Here is a 21182-nt window from a genome sequence, read left to right as displayed (position 1 = left end):
CATTAAGTAAGTGTAAAGCTGTGAAATCTAAATATATATTTAATTTATAATAATGTCATTTATTTGTGTATTCTGAGTCTACTATATTAGCCGAATAAAAAGAGTGTAAGTTTATATATTATTCTTATATTGGTGTATATCAGAAACGTTGGATCCCCGTATCAGTTAACTATACATTTGATGTTTCCCTTATTAATATAGCTAAACTTTCAAAAAACATTTAAAAAAGAAACTTATAGGATACGGGACTTTAAAAGGACATTTTAGGAGTTATTAATCATTGAAATTGAGAGAAAAAAGAAACCGGGCTTCTCTCAATTGATGGAACAATATTATGTTTGAAATGTAAAAGTTAAAACAATCCTCAATATCTTTGCATAAACTCATTTATTGCGCGGACGTATATATTCACTCGTGCGCTCCGCGCACTCGGGAATATATTCGTACGCGCAATAAACTCGTGCTTTCTGATTCGGTAGAAAAACACAAGTGCGTGGTCTTGTATATGTCTTTAATGTAAAGCAAATACTTCGTGTATTCATGCGATTGAATCTCCCTTGAAATGAATAATAACACACAAAAAATATATAAAATAGTTTTTATTTTTTTCTTAGTTCTCATCACAGTGCAGTCGCGTATTCACGTATCAACACACATAGCACGTATAACAAGGGCGAAGCACTAACCACAATTATACGTTTCATTATCGTAATGGTTTTGAGGACGTGACATCCGGGCGGTAACAAGAGCGGGTTGTCACGGAAACGGAATAAATTGGATACAAATCATGTAAATCATACAAAACTTTTTTTTAAAAATATGAATCATAACGAAAATGATATGAAAGCTGGTTTTTGTTCGAGTACTAGACAAGTGCTATTTTCTCAGCGGGAATGAGTAATGGAAAAGGAATAATGAATATAGAGAGGATGGCAAAACTGAAATAGAGGTCTTCAATGAGGTGTTATGTGGATAATATAACCCGACAACGATTTCAGTCTAATAAGGTGCCAGAGAAAGAGAGGGACTATTGGTATGAAAAGTTGCGGCCTTAAAGAGAAAAAAAATATCTAAGTAAGTAAATGTACCTAACAGAGGCATGGATATCAAGGAATCTAATTAAAACAATTGAATTTCGTTTCGGAATTAAGCTTTACACAAACAGGCCGTAACAATCACATAGTGTGAGTTACCTTTACTTTACAGAATCAATGTTTACTCAGTTACGTCACAGCCTGATGGACAAAGTGAACAGCAGCATTAAATTAGTGGTAATAGCAAACGGAAGGAAAATAACGTTTGCATGTAACAAGTGGTAACAGACAACAGAAGGGTAGAAAAAATAGGGACTAATAATCAATATTCTCACACAAGATAACATTATATAAAATGGTGGGAAGGGAAAAATTGTTAAAAAACAAACGTGACCATTTGAAAGAAAGCTATACTCCAATCACCCGGCCATAAAATAGCACAAGTATAAAGAATGGTCTGAGTGTCATTTAGCTTCATGTTACAAACACATTCTGAATAATATATTAAAGCAACTTTAAAAGCTGAATTGAATATAAAAGCAACATCAAAACAAGATAACCCTGACTCTTTGACATTTGTTTGATAAAAGAAAATGGGTTGAAGTTAGATGAACACAGTAGCACAACACTTTTGATAACAAAGATAGGAAATAGACAGGTTTCCATAATTATGATAACACAGAACTAGAACACATCAAATCAGACGGGAATGTATAATAACGTGCACTGTTAACGAGCGCATCAGTTGACAAATTTGCTAGGCCGAAGACGCATTGAACAAAAGATGAAGTCGTATCAGTACTACGATCGAGGTATTGGGTGAAACGGTTCTTGTATTCCTTGGATAGTATTATTTGAATGTGCATTTCAAATCAGTTCGACAATACTGACTAAAAGGTTACTGTCTTATCAAGTTCTTACTGAACCACACGTGAAATACTGTATCATAGTATCTCTCTATCAATATAAAGCGGATAAAATACCGATTTAATCCCGCCACATAAAGAGTAGGTATGCAATTCGAGTAGATGGTCCTCTTACTTATGATAGTCCCATTAATATTTAGAAATCCCCTTTCAGTTCATATTACTTATATAACCTAGCAGGACTCCAATTGAGGAGTTCAGCATTCCATCTACATCCAGCCCAGATCTCGAGTTATTTTCAAAACTATAAGTATTGAGGTTATGGCATAATATTTGGAAACAGATGTTTATCTACCGCCTTTGATGTTAATAGGAGTTATGGATCTATAATGGGCGGCAGGTCCTGGCGCTTCACATTAGACCATCCTCTTTATACGGGGAGAGCAGTGTTAATACATTTATCAACAAACCTATAGTACACGACGATGTTTTCTAACAAATTGAATCGTTTACCCTCATCAGAAAAGCAAAACATAAACTCAGCATGTGTGCTCAACATTTTGTTAATTAGTGTTTAACGGTTGGACGAGGTGTTTTTATGATACCTTAGGTTTATAATTACGTTATAGCCAATAGATGTGGTTAGGAGCTGAGAGGTAAGAGTGGTGTATCTATCAGGGGAGTTCAGGCAATAGAAGGTTTAGCAGATTCACTATAACACCTACATCTCTACGTAATTATGTTAACATTCGTATATTTAGCTGGTGTTGCCAGCTATCGTGTGGTCTATATTGTCTACAACATGTTTAAGTAATGTGTCGAAAAAACAATCAAAGTCTATTATACACCGATTGCAACACCTTATCATTTGCAACAGTCTTTATGCAATAAGAAGAGAATCAATATATAGTTTCGTGATTACCAACGTGTAATTTATCTTCCATTTACTGCAGACAATTTTATCAGAGGTGATATGGTGCCACTATTTAAAATGATAATGTTTATTCATAACTTAGGGCTCATTACGTTGTTTTCTTTAATTCAATGCTCATTAACTTTCATATTCGCTGTGTACTGCGTAAACGAAATAAAACGTAAAAACGAATAGATAAAGCATACAATGGAGGCTTACGTCTAGACGTATCGCAATAGTACTCGTTTATTTGGAAGGAGTGGGTTAAAGCTTGACCAACGTGGATGACTGGACAAAGATCGATAACATGGCCTTAGTAACGTAAGACTGATATGATTAAAAACATGTACACAAACAATATATAAAAGGTCATTAAGTACAACGACAGCAACAAACAGTAATGGAATGTTATAACAATTAACAAGATACAAGAACTACAACGGTAAACACGCGTTCACACAACGGTAATCAAGTCTTCAAGAAAATGTTGACCACTAGGCATACAATGTTGAAGGCATGTGGACCTGGAACAGTTTACTGCAAGCCCTACGAGATATTGGGTCAATTCGAACCTAGCTACACATACTTAAGTGTTTATATGAACTCTTGCCCAACAACGACCTAAATATAATTTGTTTGTTTGAACAGACTTGCCAGAAATACCCTTCATTACAAAACTCACGTAAGTTTGCAGCCTTACTAGATATATACAAATTATCTTTTGAAATAACCTGATTAGTATATTAGCCATGGGTTGGGAAAGGGACAATCTGGAAGAATTGATGCTTTTTCCGCTGAATGCCGTTGACATTTAAATGCTCATCAAAATTTTAATTTGTAATCTAATAACCTGAGAAATTAGTAGTGGGTGATTTCATAAGTCCCTAATAGACGACACGATATGTCAACACAAAACTTGAAGCGAATTCAATTTTTTTTTTTTTTTACATTGTATGTAATTTGCCAAACTTTGTGAGATCAGTTTTAGCATCAATAATTGACGACTTTGTTTATTAAACAAAATCTCAAATTGATGGTTCTCTCTATTTATTTTGAAATATTTTTCGCTTAGAAAACCACCAATCGACTCACAGATCAGTATAACTTTCATAGGACATTAACTCCATGCACCTTAATAACTTCTAGAAGATATTAATAGTTGCAAAAAAATCCCCTCGCACACAAATTTTCAATGATTTCCGTTACACTATAGATACGTCATAATGACCCTTTCCTCGCCCAACAGCTCGTATGCCAAAGACATGGACATATCTAGCACTTCTACCAGTCTATCACGCCAATGTGGATGATACCGACCATGTAAAAATACACTGTTGAAGTATGGACATTATTTGTGCCCTGAAATAAGTGGATTTCTGTTTACACTGGTCAGAAACTCCAAACTAAACAACTAAATGAAAGCAGACATTTTGATTACAATAAAGAGAAAACAGTTTCACTCTCATAATTAAATAAATTCTTAAGAAAAAATAAACAAATGATAAATTATTGATATAGAATAAACAAAAGATAATTAACAGTGTATCGTACCACAATACATGACATAAACATACAATTACAAAGTTCTTTTCGTCCAAGACTATTGGAATCACTACGATATCAGAACATACAGGTATCTTTACAATCTTGTTCCTACCTTTGAATTTTAAGGGGAAAAAACACATCAGAAAGTTTATAATACAAACAAAATAAATCATTGAACATATTCATACATCAATTATTTCGTTATCAGAAACTGCTTCGATTCAGTATGCGCAGGTGACGTCCTATGACATATTTCATTGTACCACAGAACCAAGTACATTGTAGGTCGTGTTTAAATTAACAGACAGGAACATCATGCACTAGATATAGAAAGAAAATAATTTTACAATTGAGTTGATCATAACAGGATACTTACAAATTATATTTTCAAATCTGAAATACCTGTTTACTGATTGTGTATTCAGATCAGCAGTACATCACAGTACAAATGTTTATATATGTTTATATATGTTTATATTTATGTTTGTTTCAAACAGGTAAATGATTTAGATGTATCAATCGAAGTGTTGATGTTTACCCGTCTGTTCTGTTGGTCATGTCAATTAAAACGGTTTGCACCTGAAATGGTAAGCAAGGAAACAGTTTAACTACACTTCAGAGAGTGGTTATCCTCACTTTCCCACCGCGAATAACCAGGGCTTAAATTAATTAACCTCTGATCTATTTTAAATTGTTAGCTTATTACTAAAACTGAAAATGTCCTACAGAACCCAAAGAATGTGTGCAATAGAATAGAGGTGTCGCTTTCTAAAGTTTAAAGAACACCACTAGGAAACTGAATTAAAGCTACATGTTATTGCGATGTGTGAAACCTAACGCTAAAATAATTAATGATTTGTTGACTTGGTCCTCGGTAAATTCCCATTTGTTCCCAACAGCTTGCACTGTTATATCAACCTTACATCTATAGCAAAGCGTCTACGTCCCACTCTCACATCGTACCAAAATACGAAACTGTTTTGATTGGTCAGTTGTAAGATAAGTTACTTTGCTATATTAGTCATAGCGTGCCACTCGCGCGCAATGCACGTTACCTCTAACTGACTATTAAAGCAAGTTACTCAGCTACAACAATTCAACAATTACATATACTGGTGTACCTATTAGGATTAAGGATGTTTGTAGTTTGTGTTTTTAAAATCACAAAATAGGTTGGTTGTGACCCATTCATTGTAGAAACGCTGATCACTTTATAATACAGCTTATTTGACATAGCATATATACTTAAATAAAACATTACTGCTATTAGATAATACTCTGCACTCGTTCCGTCAAATCTACAGCTGGCGGATACGAGCAGGACATATCTCACAGCCATTACTGAAACAGCTGTCACACATACGCTTGTTGTAGACGCGAAATAGTTGTTGTAGTAACACGACCGTTATAGACTCCAGCAGATCACATTCACATACACGTTTGGCACTGATCAGCACTTCCACATTGGTAACACAGTACTGGAAATCTGTGATCCACTAGACATCATGTCAACACAGAGACAGACAGTGTCCACACTGTCACCAATAACGTCAATGTCGTCACATACAGGACTCCACCTACAACACAACACCATTGTACAGGGTTTATTTAACTACAAAAATATTAATATAAATACTTCCCATACACCTCATATATCCGAAACCGATGATTTAGGATAATATCAGAAATGACACTATATAACCAAGCAAATGTTAAGATTTATGTGTGCTGATTTCAATCCATTTGCCAACCAGAAAATGAAACATGTTGCTTTACCTCCTAAAATTCCGACAAAATGACAAACAAACACGATTATGATATAAACTAAGCTTTCCGTATAAAGTAACATGAGACAGTCTGAACAGCACGGACATTGGTTCAAGTAACAGTATGTCTTTGACATATAAAAACACGTATTCAATATTAACTGAATGCCTTCGATAAAATGCATCAGTTTTATTTTCTTAACCATGTACTATTAAACATGTCGCAACTTCCAAGACAGTCTGGTCCTTTTGTCATAGCTTCACAAAGGAATTATTCCGTCTTGAGCTGAATACATGCTCCAGACCGCCCTGTGCTTGAAAAAGGGACCAGATGGTCTTGAGCTTCACGAATGGTCCAGTCCCTCTTGAAACATTACGACACGTTTAACGCATACATCGTTTGTGTATAAAGTTTGAGACATATATTAAACAGGTTCCCATATACTATTATAAAACAACTGATACCACTTGCCTGTTTCCAACCTTGATGCGGAATTAACACCACGCATACCAGCCGTGGACGACGTCGACGTCGACAAGTCCGCCGTTGTTTGTGACGTCATTTCGGCGGTGGTGTGTGACGGAAGAGATGACAAGACACCGGAATTGTTACATTTGATGTTGAGTCTGTACTGTTGGAGTTTGGTTGTTTCCTCCCTAGAAATGTGGCAGTCGTGTGGTGACTGATGGTAGGCTTGGTATAAACTGGTGAAGTTTAGGATACATTGAGGTACATGTTCCCCTACACAGTAATACATGTGTACCAATGACCTGTAAAAACAGAGGAAATCATCATCATCATCTATCATCATCATCATCATCNTCATCATCATCAGGGCAAGAGAATAAACAAGAAATATATCTAAACAACATTTCCAACATCGTTTTTCCTGTCTATTTTACGGCTGTCGTTCTACATGCTTGAATGGTCATTATTATGAGAAAACGTAAATACGAGCTACAATTACTATTGGCATGCCTTCACTCTAATAATATCACGATGATGGAATGCCAACTACAATGAACACACCCTCACGTTAACAAAGTCTGTGTGATTAATTGACAATTATCATAAACATGCCTACAATAAATACGTTGTGCATGACTGAACGACACTTACTATGTACAAACCGACACCTTTGTTTCATGTTCATCAGAGGATGTCCCTGTCTTTGTTCCAAATTAAATACACAACGCACCAAATGTCCCATGGAATTACTAGGACCCTAACGCAAAACCCCTGTATCTGATCAATAAGGTTAGTGCAATCACCATCGTTTATTGCAGTTCCTAAATAGAGTAAGTTGACATGTCATTGATAATCTTGCCACACCATTTTATTCGACGATACCACCAACAGGACTTCCACAGATCCTGGACTGACCTATCTGAAGGGGTGCAAGGATGTTACAAATACCGAGAGTATGGCTGGTCATATAAAGATACAGAGGGTATGTAATGGTATCCTGGTGAATACCATGTATTTAACGCTGTTAATACATGGTATCATAATTTCGTCAACAATTGAGAGGCTGTGACTTAACTGCCAATGTCTATAAACGTACTTGCAAATTGCTGTAACATTGTTGTCCTCGCTGATCGCTTCCTCGAACTTGACTAGAATGTCACGACATTCCCTCTGTACCTCCTCGATGTTCTGGTATACACATGACTGACAGTCCTTCGTGTCTGCAAATAAAAAATACAATTTGATCAGAAATTAACAAATATTGACCTATATCTTTACAATTCGTCAGACACATGCCCGGTTATATTTTACAAACTAATCTAGGGGTTGACAACTGTTCTTTATTTGTCATCATTGGAACCAAACTCTGTCCAACTCATTCGGATCCAAGTATTGCCTACATAATAACTCTACATAATCGTCTGACAAAGGCTTATTTGAGTTTGACAGAACGCTCTCACAATGTTGTGTCAATATCGATGGTTTATGTCGGTTTTAAGCGCTAGACAACCTATCTTGTTTATCAAGTTTCATGAATATGATAGTAACACGGAGACGATACGGGAACACGTTTGTATTGTAACATGCGGGGGAGGAGCAGGGACTTGCTAGTATTAACTAAGTATGCGACAAATCAAGAACGGGAAGAATTTCTTGATACGTGTCGGGGGAGAGGATAGTAACCACCTCTATTGTTATCCCACTCACTAACGTTACCTGGTTACATCTTACGTAACCTGGTTACATCGTTAGTAACCTGTTTACATCGTACGTAACCTGGTTACATCGTTAGGTAGGCATAAAATAGTGGATGCTCCAGAGGGGAAGGAGTCGTCGGTATAGCCGCAAGTATGGTTTATCAAATTATAAAACAACTCTGGGAATCAAACAATTACTGACTGTCGTCTAACACGACGAGCAAAAATTTCTGTTATATCGTCATAGGTGTTAGTCTTTTTAACCGTCCTGCTAAAACACCATTACATAGAATTATTACTAAATTAATACCTGAACATTACCTTGCATAGATATAATAATAAGCTAGTGAGTTGACCGATTACTTTTCTGTTTACAAACTGCATTTAAGAATGACTAATCTAGATCTCAAGAGCGTCAGATAACTTATGAACAACTTTTAAATAACCTCTTTTACTGATAATGTATCGCACACACTGCCTTTATTACAAGATTGATGAACTTCATACAGAATCGATGAACGGTACAAAACCTTATAAAAAGGTTTTGTGTTTAGCATAAATAGTATTTATTATTTACCAAGAAAAAATATATAAAACGTGATTACTTCACACAGTTATTATTGAAAATACATTGCAAACAGATTATATTTCTATATCAATTATGTCATTGAAATATCCTGTTTTAACATTTTACATTTCTATAGAACCGAACACACGACAAGCGGTTTGTGCCGTGTTTGCCCCAGCTGATAATTGAATACTATATCTTTAAATTTACTCTGTGGCGCTAAGGTAACAATTTCCGATTTAATAGGCTTTTTTTGCGGTTATAGAAAATATAGGTGGAAAACTGGTAGACTATAGTTAATGCGTTCCGGGACGACCCTAACGGCAGTGATCCTTTCACATGTTGACAGTCATATGCATAGCACGGTGCGTCATACAAAAACATTTAAAACGTAATTCTGAAATGTCAAACGTAATGTTTATAGACTTCCCAAAAGTCACAATAACACCACTAATGGTATAAACAAATCCTTCCACATAATGGATAGGTTTAACCTGACGACGATCAAACAGCGGTGGGTGATAATGCTATTGAGGCAAGGCAAACCCGGGTGATGTGTCAAATAAACAGTGACACAGTCAACATGTTGTTACAACACTGACCTGATGAAAGAACGTCACTAAACAGTTAATGATGATGACAAACTGGAGAACAATGGTAGACATTTTTAGTTTACTGACTTGCTACTCAATATAAACTGAGCTTCATATATCCTTATCTGCGGTGTGTATGTTGATCGTCACTCTGTATTGTGTACTGCGCGGTTTACCTGTATATTTTTAATTTGATTATACGACCATATCGTCAAAGAATGTGTTAATTGGGCGGGAATCTATTGCTCACCAGCGATGCATCTGTGTTACATCACAAGACATCGTTATATGTGTGCATATAGTAAGGTCATCTCCCTGTCTATGAGACAGGTGAGACAAAGCTCCCGACAGTGTAACGCCCTAAACGTACCTTATTGTATTGTGATTAGAGAACAACACAACAACATTACGTAGGTACATAAATCTCCATAAACACACACATATGGCATATTTCTACAGTTTTATAATACACACGGGATAGCTGGCTACACAATAGGAACCGGTTACACGTCTTTATCTAAGGTAGATAATAAAACAGTTTAGATATCCGCCGCGGCATCATATAGATTTAACATGAACTGTTGGGATACAAAACTACATGTAGTTGAAAAAACAAGTACATGTAAACAAACAAAATCGGTCGTAAATATTCAACACCCCATAGAAGCCAGTACAACTACATTGTGTACATCGGGCAAGCTAATAAAATTTTACCATAAAGTGAATAAAAATTTAATGAAATATTGATGACAGTACAGAAGGTTTTAATAGCGCTAAGGAGTGAGACAAGTCCAACAACCTTGGTGCTGAAGGAGCATTACGTGTATTGATTGAGCGGAACCACGAGGGAGCCCAGCGTCGTAATAGTTTTCCTATCAAAGTTTAATGTGTATCAGCACTTCCCTATTACACATCAAGTACAGCAAAATAATTGCATTTATGTCGGTTTTAGCATCCTGGGAAGGACGGACCAGCTGACTAGTATGGAGAGAGCACGTGTGTTGTCTCCCGGGAACTGAAAATCAGACACAACCTCACAGTAGCTCCATGGAAATGTGAAAGTCAACTGCATCTATCCCTTTGAGATCGTATTCATAACAACAATATAAAAATCTCTACTTATACACTTTATTGTTATCAGGATGCAAAGTATTTCAGTACTAATGCAGAACGTGTATGCATGCCTTTTTATTAGTGATAACATACGACAATAGCTGCATTACTAGCAATGATAACAGATGATTGGTGTAATCAGAAGGTACACGCGAAATAACAGATGATTGAATAGATGTTTATGAAACATAACGCTTTCTGCCGGAGATAAAGATGAGAACGGATTTGTTTGAAAATTACCTGTCAAGGAAAAGATATAAGGATGTGTGTTTATAAAAACTACACTTTCTGTCGAAAGTAATGATGATTTGATGGTTTTATTGAAAGTGCAAATTTCTATCGTAATGAAAGATTCATATAAGAATAGGTCAATGATGGACATAAAAGTCTTGTATTTTATTTGAATTCCTCAGCATAAAATATACAAAGTTAACTACACGAAATAATGTAGAATAATATAAATCCTTGAGTTTACAAAGTCTACGACTGGGCACACTGTGGTAAAACATTGCCATCACAATAAAAACGGTTCAGATACTAATTTAGTATCTTCTTCAGAATGTCAATGTTTTTGCGAGGTATGGACCTATCTAATGAGACATCTGTACGAGGAAGAGTTAGAATACGATAACAAGCATCCTACCCGTCATTCCAGCTGCACACAGTAAATCCTAATCTTATATCAGTTCGAGTGAGTTGTTCACAACAAAACAGCTTTACCTTTCTCAGAGATCATATCATCAATGGCAAAAGTGAAACGTGAAAACCAGATACTTTTGGAATATGTAGACATCCTTGTGTTGAGCTGTGTTTGTTCTATGTTTGATTTTTTTATACAACATTTACATGTAATATCTCCATGTCTAGATATTCGATAACAATCAGATGTATTAAGATATCCACAGGAGGACGAGTGTATCCTTGATGTAAAATAGCATCACACACTGCATGCTGATCTGAGGAGGTGAAAGACATGCACTCTGATATTCGCTGCATACGAGTCTTTACAAATACGTTGATAAACATCGTTGGTATCTTCAATGTGTATACCTACCACTAAGTATTATTGAAAAAGTCAGACGGTAATTTGTCATAAAATTTAAAGAATGGCCACACACTGCGAGACGATGTTTAATACACCTTAACATGTTCTGTACACATACAACCTTATACGACCCATCACCACAAAATACTCTCCGTAATAACATTTATACATCTATGCATGTGCATTGAAGACATCGTTCATTTATCGGTTTTCATGCAGCTTCAGTGACAGTTCGTGATAATTTTAATCCCAGCAATGCCTTATCTATTGTAACAGACGAAAAAAACTCGATATCAAAATTGAACTGGTTATCAGGATGAAACCCCTTTTTTGTTGTGTGTCATCATGGAGATAGATAAAACAGAAACGACCTGTGGATATACATAGAGAGTAGCATTGTAAAACAAAAACATTCGTTTTCGTTTCGTTTCTTTATTTTGTTTCAAATACCGAATTAAAAGTGCAAAGAGAGTAATACCAGTGGCATGTTCTTTTAAGCGGAACAACAGGTTTGTCCGTTGTTAAATGTGATTTTTCGGGTATAAGTACTGACGGAACTGCAAATGTTTATGCAGGCCTTGCATGGCTTTGTCAAGGCACGTCTGAAAACATCATCAGATTACAAGGTCCGGCCTTATTTTATAAACGAACAATTCTGGTACAACCGGTCTAACCGTTTGGATAGCAATAAACGGTAGCGGCCCAGGTGCTCCGGAAGGGAACACATCTGTTGCTTTATCTATGAACCCCGCCATGTAAAGTGACACAGACATAACATGCCTACTGAAGCTTGATGTGAAATGATTCGAATAACATGTAGAAAGAAGCGAATATAATGAAGCAGATTTCAATGTATTATATGTATATCGGTAGTAAATGCGCGATATAATCAAACCATTTTTCTTAAACATCAATATGAAACATCACTCGATATTTCTTTTTTATGGCTTGAATAATGTTATGATGCTGATATTCAGTCTGTTGATTTCTATCGTAATGCAGATTAAAAGATTAAGTAGAACAGATCACTCCTTATCATCATTGCCAATGCTAGTTCCCTGTCATTACCAACGGCGCATACAAAATGACAAAGCTCCGTAACTCACGCCGACCCAGTGAACGTCTGTCTGTAATACCGCTTATTGATAATATCACATGAATATTAGGGTTTGTCTGGCAGCGCAGGAACCGTCCTCTGAGAGACAGTGCACTAACAACGACCTTCCCCACAGTATGGCGCATCCTGTAGACACAATGCCCAGCTATCATTGATGGCGGTCAACCGCGGTAAGGCAGTCTGACCAGACAATCGATGTCCACACCAGGGACATCATTAACATACGGTAATCATGATAATACTCGGCCTGGTAGTGAAGTCTGATTAAGGCCGACTATCACCTCTAACAGTGGACACAGGGTAGTTCGTGGTCAAGCAGCGTGGCTCGTGGTCAAACTAATTTGATCTTAATTAAGATTCAATCATGCATTGGATAGCACTGTCTGTGCTGCATGTGCCATGGTTGTTACTGGCAAATAATGGACTAATACTGTGAGTTCGTTAGGTGACCAGCAATTACCATCCTTTGAGAATGGAAGCTGTAGTTCAATCGTCATTTGTAGCACTCGAACACTTCTAATTCATGTTCTATACTTTATTACGAGGGCATATTTCTGCTATTGACTTCGGACTTACATGATCTTTTAGAGGTTATCTTACATGATCTTTTAGAGGTTATGTCGATAAACAAATGTACGTCGCAATATTTACATTTGCGCTGCAACCCACTATATGAACATTACCTCCATAAATGCATTTCGTTTGAGAATGAAAGCAAAAACTCTCATGACGTACAATATGTAACACATGGTTTACCTGTGACGTCATAGATTAACCTTGTTCAATAAGAACCTTGTCACTTTGCTGCGGATAACATGGAGGAGGCCCTTGTGTCAAACGCTCAAATGACTACTGTTAATTATTGGCGCCAATTTTAGTTAAATTGGGCTGTTCCACCAATAATGTTTAAAGGAAGACGTAAATACAAAACGCAGTAAATAAATAATTTAAGAACAAATAAATAAAATTAAACAATTGTTCTAAAGTTAAAATGTAAATATATGGATTGAACGGCGTTTCTTTTAATTTGCATGTCAGTATGAAGGCAAATCGGTTAAATCCAAATTAAACATGAAGCAATATGGATGTAACCGATTTGCGTTCATACCGGCATGAAAATTAAAAACCGCAATTCAATCCCTATATGACACTTTATTTAATGACAGGCCAATCTATGTCGAATACCATACACAATTGCCAATTTCATTTTTTTTTCAGGATTTGGTCCTTCGGAGACCAAGCATTAAATGTTTTGTCATTTTTCATAAGTACAACGCATTTAAACCAATGTGCGATTAATCGTGATGTGTCATCAGGAACTGTTGAAGCCAGCAAGGTTAGATAAACAACATGACATCTCTCAATCAGCGTCCGAAATTGTCCAGATATCAAAATCCGACATTTTACTGTCATTGCACATGTATATGAAATAAATATTTAATGCTGCCAATTTATACTTCTGTCCAACAACTAGTTAACATTAGGTTTCATCCATTTGGAGGATCATCAATACCATGATAACGCGTTAATGATAACAAGAACATGTACATTTCGTAATTTGAAAAGTCCATAGCTATTCAACTGTTTAGTAAAGAACATACTAACGTGCGACCTTTCTACTCTGTAATACCTTATAAACGCGTCTAGTAAGCGAAAACAACTTGTGTTTTATATTTGTCAATATTCGATAACATAGTTCATTTAATGTCGGACTATACTTCGTTTCTTTACCTTAATCAAGCAAACATTTATAGAACTGATCATACAATATTTTGGTATAAACATGATTGTATACTTTATGTGGTCAGTGCATTGCGACTAATTTTGTTCATAACATAATGAAATTGACACATTTGAAGTGATACTTTTAAAATCAGATAATTATGTCGATACTGGTAAATATGACTAATCTTTCATGTAAGATNAATAGTGTTTACACACAGGGACCAATTACTCCAAAGTATTTACCCACATGGTCCGAAAGTCCTATAGCATTAACGCGAATATTCCACAGCGTTGTTAAACAAGGACAAAACATTCCATAAAGTTTTCCAACAAGGACGAACTACAAAATATTCCATTACGCTTTCAAAAATGAACAAAATATCCCAAAGTGTGCGCACCAACATGGGGGAGGATACCACAGCGTATACCAACAAAAAATAATGCAGAATTAACACACAGGAACAAAATATTAATAACGGCGTGTTACACTTTCTTAGCGTTAATACATAGGGATCACACATCCAATTGCGTTTACTCACCGGAACAAGATATTAATAGCGTTGACGCATAGGAACAAGTTATTCCTAAGTGTTTACCAACAAGAACAACATATTCTATAAGGTAAACACATGCAGACAAAATTAGACGTCAAACTCGACACAAAAAGACTTGTATTAAAGCCGACAGACTGAAACAGCTTTTAGAACTTTAATACAACTTGGACATAGCCATTGTATTTCGGCCGCTAAAATTTCGTGAAGACTGCGTTCAATGTATTGAATACCAAACACTACCGCTTTTCATACGTCCTTGTTGTATCATTGCTGGCTGGTTTATATAAATATGAGGACTCTTAATCAGTGCCTTTGGAACGCAATATTCCACAGTTAAACCCGTAAACTGCTCTTCACTTCAGACTTCCAAGCATGTGCTAGCATGTAAATTGAAACCGTATATTCTGTTTATGCAACCATCGAACTTTAGAGTGAGAGCGACGAAAAGTCTACAGGAGGCTGTGATTGTGGGGCTCTACTTAAAATGTCTCGTAACTAGGCAAATTAACAGATTTATTTAAACAGGAATGATAACCCGTGTGGCTTTGCTGGGTGGGCAGCGTAGTTTCTACTTCGAAAATCACCCAAACATTCTTATGATCCTCGATCGTTTACACAGTCACACAGATGGTGCAGAATTGTTAATTCAAACCCGAGTTTACAAATGTCATGTTTAAAAATAAGCAAATGTTCTGTTAAAAGAACAGCTACGCTCTTTTATCTAGTTTACAGGGACTAGTTTCCCCCCAAATGTTTTCGCATTCTTTTCGTTAACAATTATTCATACTCTGAAAATAATACTTTAGATATAATTTGTCAGTTTGTTTATTAGTGAGAAACCGGATATAGTATTATGATTGTAAGCTAGTTTATGAGTCATTTTGATATGGTGGGTACATGGAGTCGACCATCTCTAGAAATAAAATGGAAAACAAACCTACCACATTTGGAAGCTGATTATGAGCTTGTAATAATATTGAAATCTGTAACGTTAACCCGCCTTAACCTCGTNACTGTAATACCTCTGAGTCTGTAGAAGAAGATTTTTGAAATATTGACTAATTTTCCTNCTGTAACGGTAACCCGCCTTAACCTCGTTTTTTGTCGTGATGTTTCGGTGCTATGCCGTTAGTTTATCAGAATACACTCAAAATCTATAACATAAAGCCGCCAGTTTAACATTTTATCACGATTTATGGCATTAAAAGATTCGATATCCCACTACTACCAACATCATACATGTACCAAATGTGATCATGGTATTAAATGATTGCGTGTAGCCTTNCAAGGATGATTCTGACCAAGTTTGAAAAAAATCCATCCACTGGTTCTTGAGAAGAAGTTGATAATGTAAAAAGTTTACGCACGACGGACGACGACGGACGGAAAGTGATTGGAATAGGTCACTTGAGCAAAGCTCAGGTGACCTAATTAGACGATAAACATTCTGAACAGACAAGGTACAACATAAACAAATATTCAGTTATCATGCGGGCCTATTCAGTTATACCGTAAGCTCAATTGCAATGCTATGTCGATTATTGAAGACGGTAATGAATAAGCCTTTTGCACCAGATGTGACAATCGTCAAAAATTACCATAGAAATAAATGAACTGTCTCTCCTCCTGTCTATGCTCCCTGACAGTATTTACCGCACGGACCCCCCATATTGCTGCTGCTTGTGAAAGCAAATAAACACAAAATTATGCAAAATATTTTATAATCACATAATGAAAAAACAACTTTAAGCTGTACACAACCATGATAAATAAGCTGCTAACCACTTGATTCCAACACAGCAGTTTTACCGTATGACTGGCCCCGCGTGCGACAGGCCTCTGATGAATGGGGTTCATTTGAGTGGGAGGATGTCATGTGAAGTAAGGCTCCTGGAATGCACGTGTCAGGAATGAGGAAGTATTAGTGCTAGTGTTGCCAGTACAGTTCGGCAATTCGGTAACACAACTTGATCGGTGTGAGATAAGGGCGACCTCAGAACTTATATCAATATCTACCATAGCGAGGTACGTCCAACAGGTTTAACGATCAGCGGAATTTCTTACATTGAATCCCGGAGTTACACAATATAACAGAATATTGTTTTATCGTGACAAGGGTGATCACTTCATATGTTCTTACGTATCGCTTCACTTCACCTGGTCCCTATTTAACAGGTGTATTGAGATTATGATCACCCAGTTGGTCATATTTCCCAATGTCCAACATTTCTAGAATCGAGAGGCCTCATACTGAGCATTCTATGTCAGAGTCTACTACAACTGAATGGCGAGAAATAGGTCAATGTCTGTCAGGTCTACAAACTAACATATCAACTGAGGGATGTAAAAGTAATACTTCCATGAATCAATGTTAAAGAAGGATGATACGTTATCCCAGCCGACACCGAGTCCGTCCCGCATGTGTACAGTACTGTCGTTTTTAAGTATAACATATGCATTGGTTATCCCACTCCTTTATCAATAGGTCCTGTTTATAGACACACTGTCTAACCAGAACACTGAGAATATATCTGTTTGAAAAAGAAACGTTAAGTAACGATAGGACTAACTCCATGGTAGTATTACAACATGAAGTCAAAATCACTGGTGCCATTGACATTCAGACTTATGCCTTATGGAAGGATGGTATATGTACAATCAACATTCAGACTTATGCTTTATGGAAGGATGGTATATGTACAATCAACATTCAGACTTATGCCTTATGGAAGGGTGGTAAATTATCATCCAAACTCCATGACATGTGGTTTATTAACGGGTCATAAAGATGACTCAGCATTTCAACATCCACTAAGGGTCGGAACAGGTAAACATGTAACCCCTCCCCTGACTGCCAGCAGTATTACATGCAGAGTGCAATTGGGCGAAATGTCTCTATCATTTTGACAGCTGACTTTACTGATTCGGCACACAGTGGCTTAGTGAGTTGTTTTCAGCGGTTCAGAGTCGAGACACCGGTCATTTACACTCTTTGCTTGACAAAGGAAACAGACGTTTTCGAAAGCTCGCAAAATATGTTTTCAATTCGTGTTTTGTGTTCAAAACAAACTTCGCCTTTATTACTCCTACCAACTGATGAATCTTACTCCGAAGATGATAAATGACAGTCAGACTTATAATCATGTATCACGTACATGTCTAGGGTTCCCATATTAAGGCTATTGATCGCTTTCTGTATTTGGATGTTTTTATTTATTACAAAACCAATGAGGTGCAATTTTCAATTATTTTATCAGCAAGAAGTCATTCATTTCTTGATCGAGAAATGAGAATCCAATGAGTGCTGTTATGGTATAGAGTGTATGAACATGGTAAATAGAGTAAGTTTGGGGTTACATTTAATTTGGAACAATACAACAACTCTAACAAACAAATCGAACATAACTATATTATGTAGTATATGCTATCCTTGAATATCCTTCATATGAAGGCGGCCAGTCACGTGATAATCGGTGTAGATCTGGTGTCACACTAGGGTTAACCGCCTCTAAATAAAGCGATCGTTCACTGTAAGTGTGCCCAATCGATTAAGTCAGAAGAAACTGTCTCATTTCTGTAATGAAAGATTTGTTTTACTGCCAAGTAAATCCCCTCTGACGTTTTATCGTGTTTGGGAATTTACAGATTGTATCGATCCGGTTACAATTATCTCATAAGGGTAGGCAGTTAAATGAAAGTTAAAAAAAAACAGTTTATCTTTTCTTTCATGATTTATATGCAGGTTATCGACCTTGTATGTTAACCAGAATATGGTCTTTTTTATTCCAACATATGAAACGGCGTCTTCTATGTACGTCGGGAGACGATGTAAGAAATGAGGAGCCAGTTGACCGCATGTAACATTCACAGAAGAAATTATAGAACGAACACGTCGCTTATCTAGAGCCACCAGTCATGTTAGACAACTTTATAAAGCCCAATGGCAATGTAGACAGATGCACTATATAATTTATATTACATAATCAAGTGTTTAACCTCTGTTCAGTATAGACAGATGTACAATACCTAGTAATACACTTCAGATTTTAGTTGAAAACCTTTAGAGATTGCCTTATAGGAAAGATACAAGATACAGTTACCGATACTAATCTGGCGTTCTATCTTACGGTGGGTTTTGACTATTTTTGTTGTTGCAAAACAGGCAAACCCTTTTTTACACAAGACCAATGATTCACAATACATATCCCTACAAGCGTTGACAGACATATCTCAATAAATATCTCAGTATATTCTACATATCGCCATAGATACTTTAGTGATTTATTTGTTTAATCTCTAAATATCTACAAAGATAATTGAGTTACTTATGTTTTTAATCTCGAAATGTTTTCACAGATAATTGAGTGACTTTTGTGGTAATCTCTAAATATCTCAATACATCATACTCTACACATCACCACCAAAGCAGTGATTCACATTATAGCTCAACGATGTTTCATGACGACATATCTCCATAATTATTTGAGTGATTGATATATTTAATCTCTAGATATTTGATTGACTATTTTTCAACTGATTACCACAAAAGCAGTGGTGTTGATTATAACTCAGTGACTAATTGATATATTTCTCTACATATCTCTATAAATAAATGAGTAATTGATGTGTTTTATTTCGCAATATTTCTATCGATATTTGAGAATAATATGTGTTTAACTTATTTTTTTAAGGTTATTGAGTGATTGATGTGTTGAATTACTCAATATTTCTATAGGTAATTGAATGATTTATGTGATTAACTTCTAAATCCTTCCATACACAGTGCTCTACAGATGAGCACAAAAGCAGTGATTAATTTATCTACCATACATAAATTAATATTTTCTACATATATTGATTTCTTAACAGATATCTATACACCAATTCCGTGATATACAGTATTATAGGAGATCTCTGAGTCAGTCGGCAGAGATTCGGTCATGAAACGCGTGGACAGCAAAGAAGAACCTGCATCTCCCGACCAACACAGTTCCTTACACCTTAAACATGCGTATTGATCGTAGTCAACTCTGTGTACTCCAGACGTAAGATTGTTAGGAACAGTTAATTTTAAAGACATGGGTTTACCGTTGTAACCAGTGGGGCCAGACCTTTCTCCTTCAAGTCACTATTAATTCTGACGGCGACAGTGTGTGCAAAAAATGTAGGTGTCAATCAAAATGGAGGTCGAGCATTCCACATTGTAGAAAATTACTTTACAGTAAGGAATTGAGACACACAAGGTTTATATTGTATATAAAGACATATCATAGGGAAAAAGGAGAAAAACAGAAGACGCCATAGCAATGTCAATACAAAAACAACCTGAACTGGCATCCCACATAACAAAGGGCAGCAAAACCACATACATAATAATACGTCTTCACGTCAAACATACTTTTCTCGTGCTTTTGAATCAATGTTCATTCTCTTTACTTGTCATTGTAGACGTTTATCGCACTAATTAAGCATTGAACTGTGTCTGTATGGTATTTATGATACAGTTGTGGGATCACACAACGTTACACGATGTGCGGTGTGCGCACGATGTGTGCACGGTGTGTGAACGGTGTGTGCACGGTGTGTGAACGGTGTGTGCACGATGGGCGAACGATAAAAAAAACTGGACGATCATTGCTTGCGCACATCTGTGCGCACGATGGACGGACGTTGTGCGATAACAATCGTGGTTGGTGTAAACTGAGGAATGCCTTAACAAGTTATACGGTTTCGTGTTTAAACATATAAACTTGGTGTTTACGTATGTTTCTATATTCTAGCAACATTTGTAAACTTATCTTTCTGTCTATACATTCTTCTATTTAGAAATTATGTTTTCTGTGTTTTTAAACAAACTTAATCGACACATGTAAAATTACAACACAATCCCGTATCAGATCTATTCAACTGTACCTGGACCATAGTTTTCTCCCCGCCTGGGGCACTTACGTAACACGTCCGGTAAGGCCGGGGGTGTGAAAATCCAGGTGAAGGGGAGCTATAGGCAAACGAATGCAAATAACAAATACTATTCATTACGGTCAAACGGTATCGCATATCAGCTCTGTGTGTCAGGCACTGGTCAGGTAAAACTCCGGACACTCATAAAATTGTGATTTACCTGTTCTGTTACCTTGGAGCCAAACCCATTCTTGACAGCCTAACGGTCGCTGTAAT

The 21182-nt window shown here is 36.4% G+C and overlaps 1 protein-coding gene across 2 annotated transcripts in view; it reads right to left on the bottom strand.

The window, feature by feature from the left end:
- Nucleotides 1–583: 583 nt before the first annotated feature.
- LOC110446481 overlaps nt 584–21182 on the bottom strand; it is a 78278-nt gene continuing 57679 nt past the window's right edge. For both annotated transcript variants that reach the window (XM_021491655.1, XM_021491662.1), the window contains exons 2-4: nt 7690–7813; nt 6597–6895; nt 584–5935 (exon numbers count right to left, since the gene is read on the bottom strand). In XM_021491655.1, the coding sequence (XP_021347330.1) occupies nt 5862–5935; nt 6597–6895; nt 7690–7813 (497 nt within the window). In that variant the 3' untranslated portion in view covers nt 584–5861. The remainder of the gene's footprint in view (nt 5936–6596; nt 6896–7689; nt 7814–21182) is intronic.

This window comes from Mizuhopecten yessoensis, unplaced genomic scaffold, assembly GCF_002113885.1.
Source record: "Mizuhopecten yessoensis strain PY_sf001 unplaced genomic scaffold, ASM211388v2 scaffold343, whole genome shotgun sequence".
NCBI classification, from domain to species: domain Eukaryota; kingdom Metazoa; phylum Mollusca; class Bivalvia; order Pectinida; family Pectinidae; genus Mizuhopecten; species Mizuhopecten yessoensis.
This window is presented reverse-complemented; position numbering and strand designations above follow the sequence as displayed.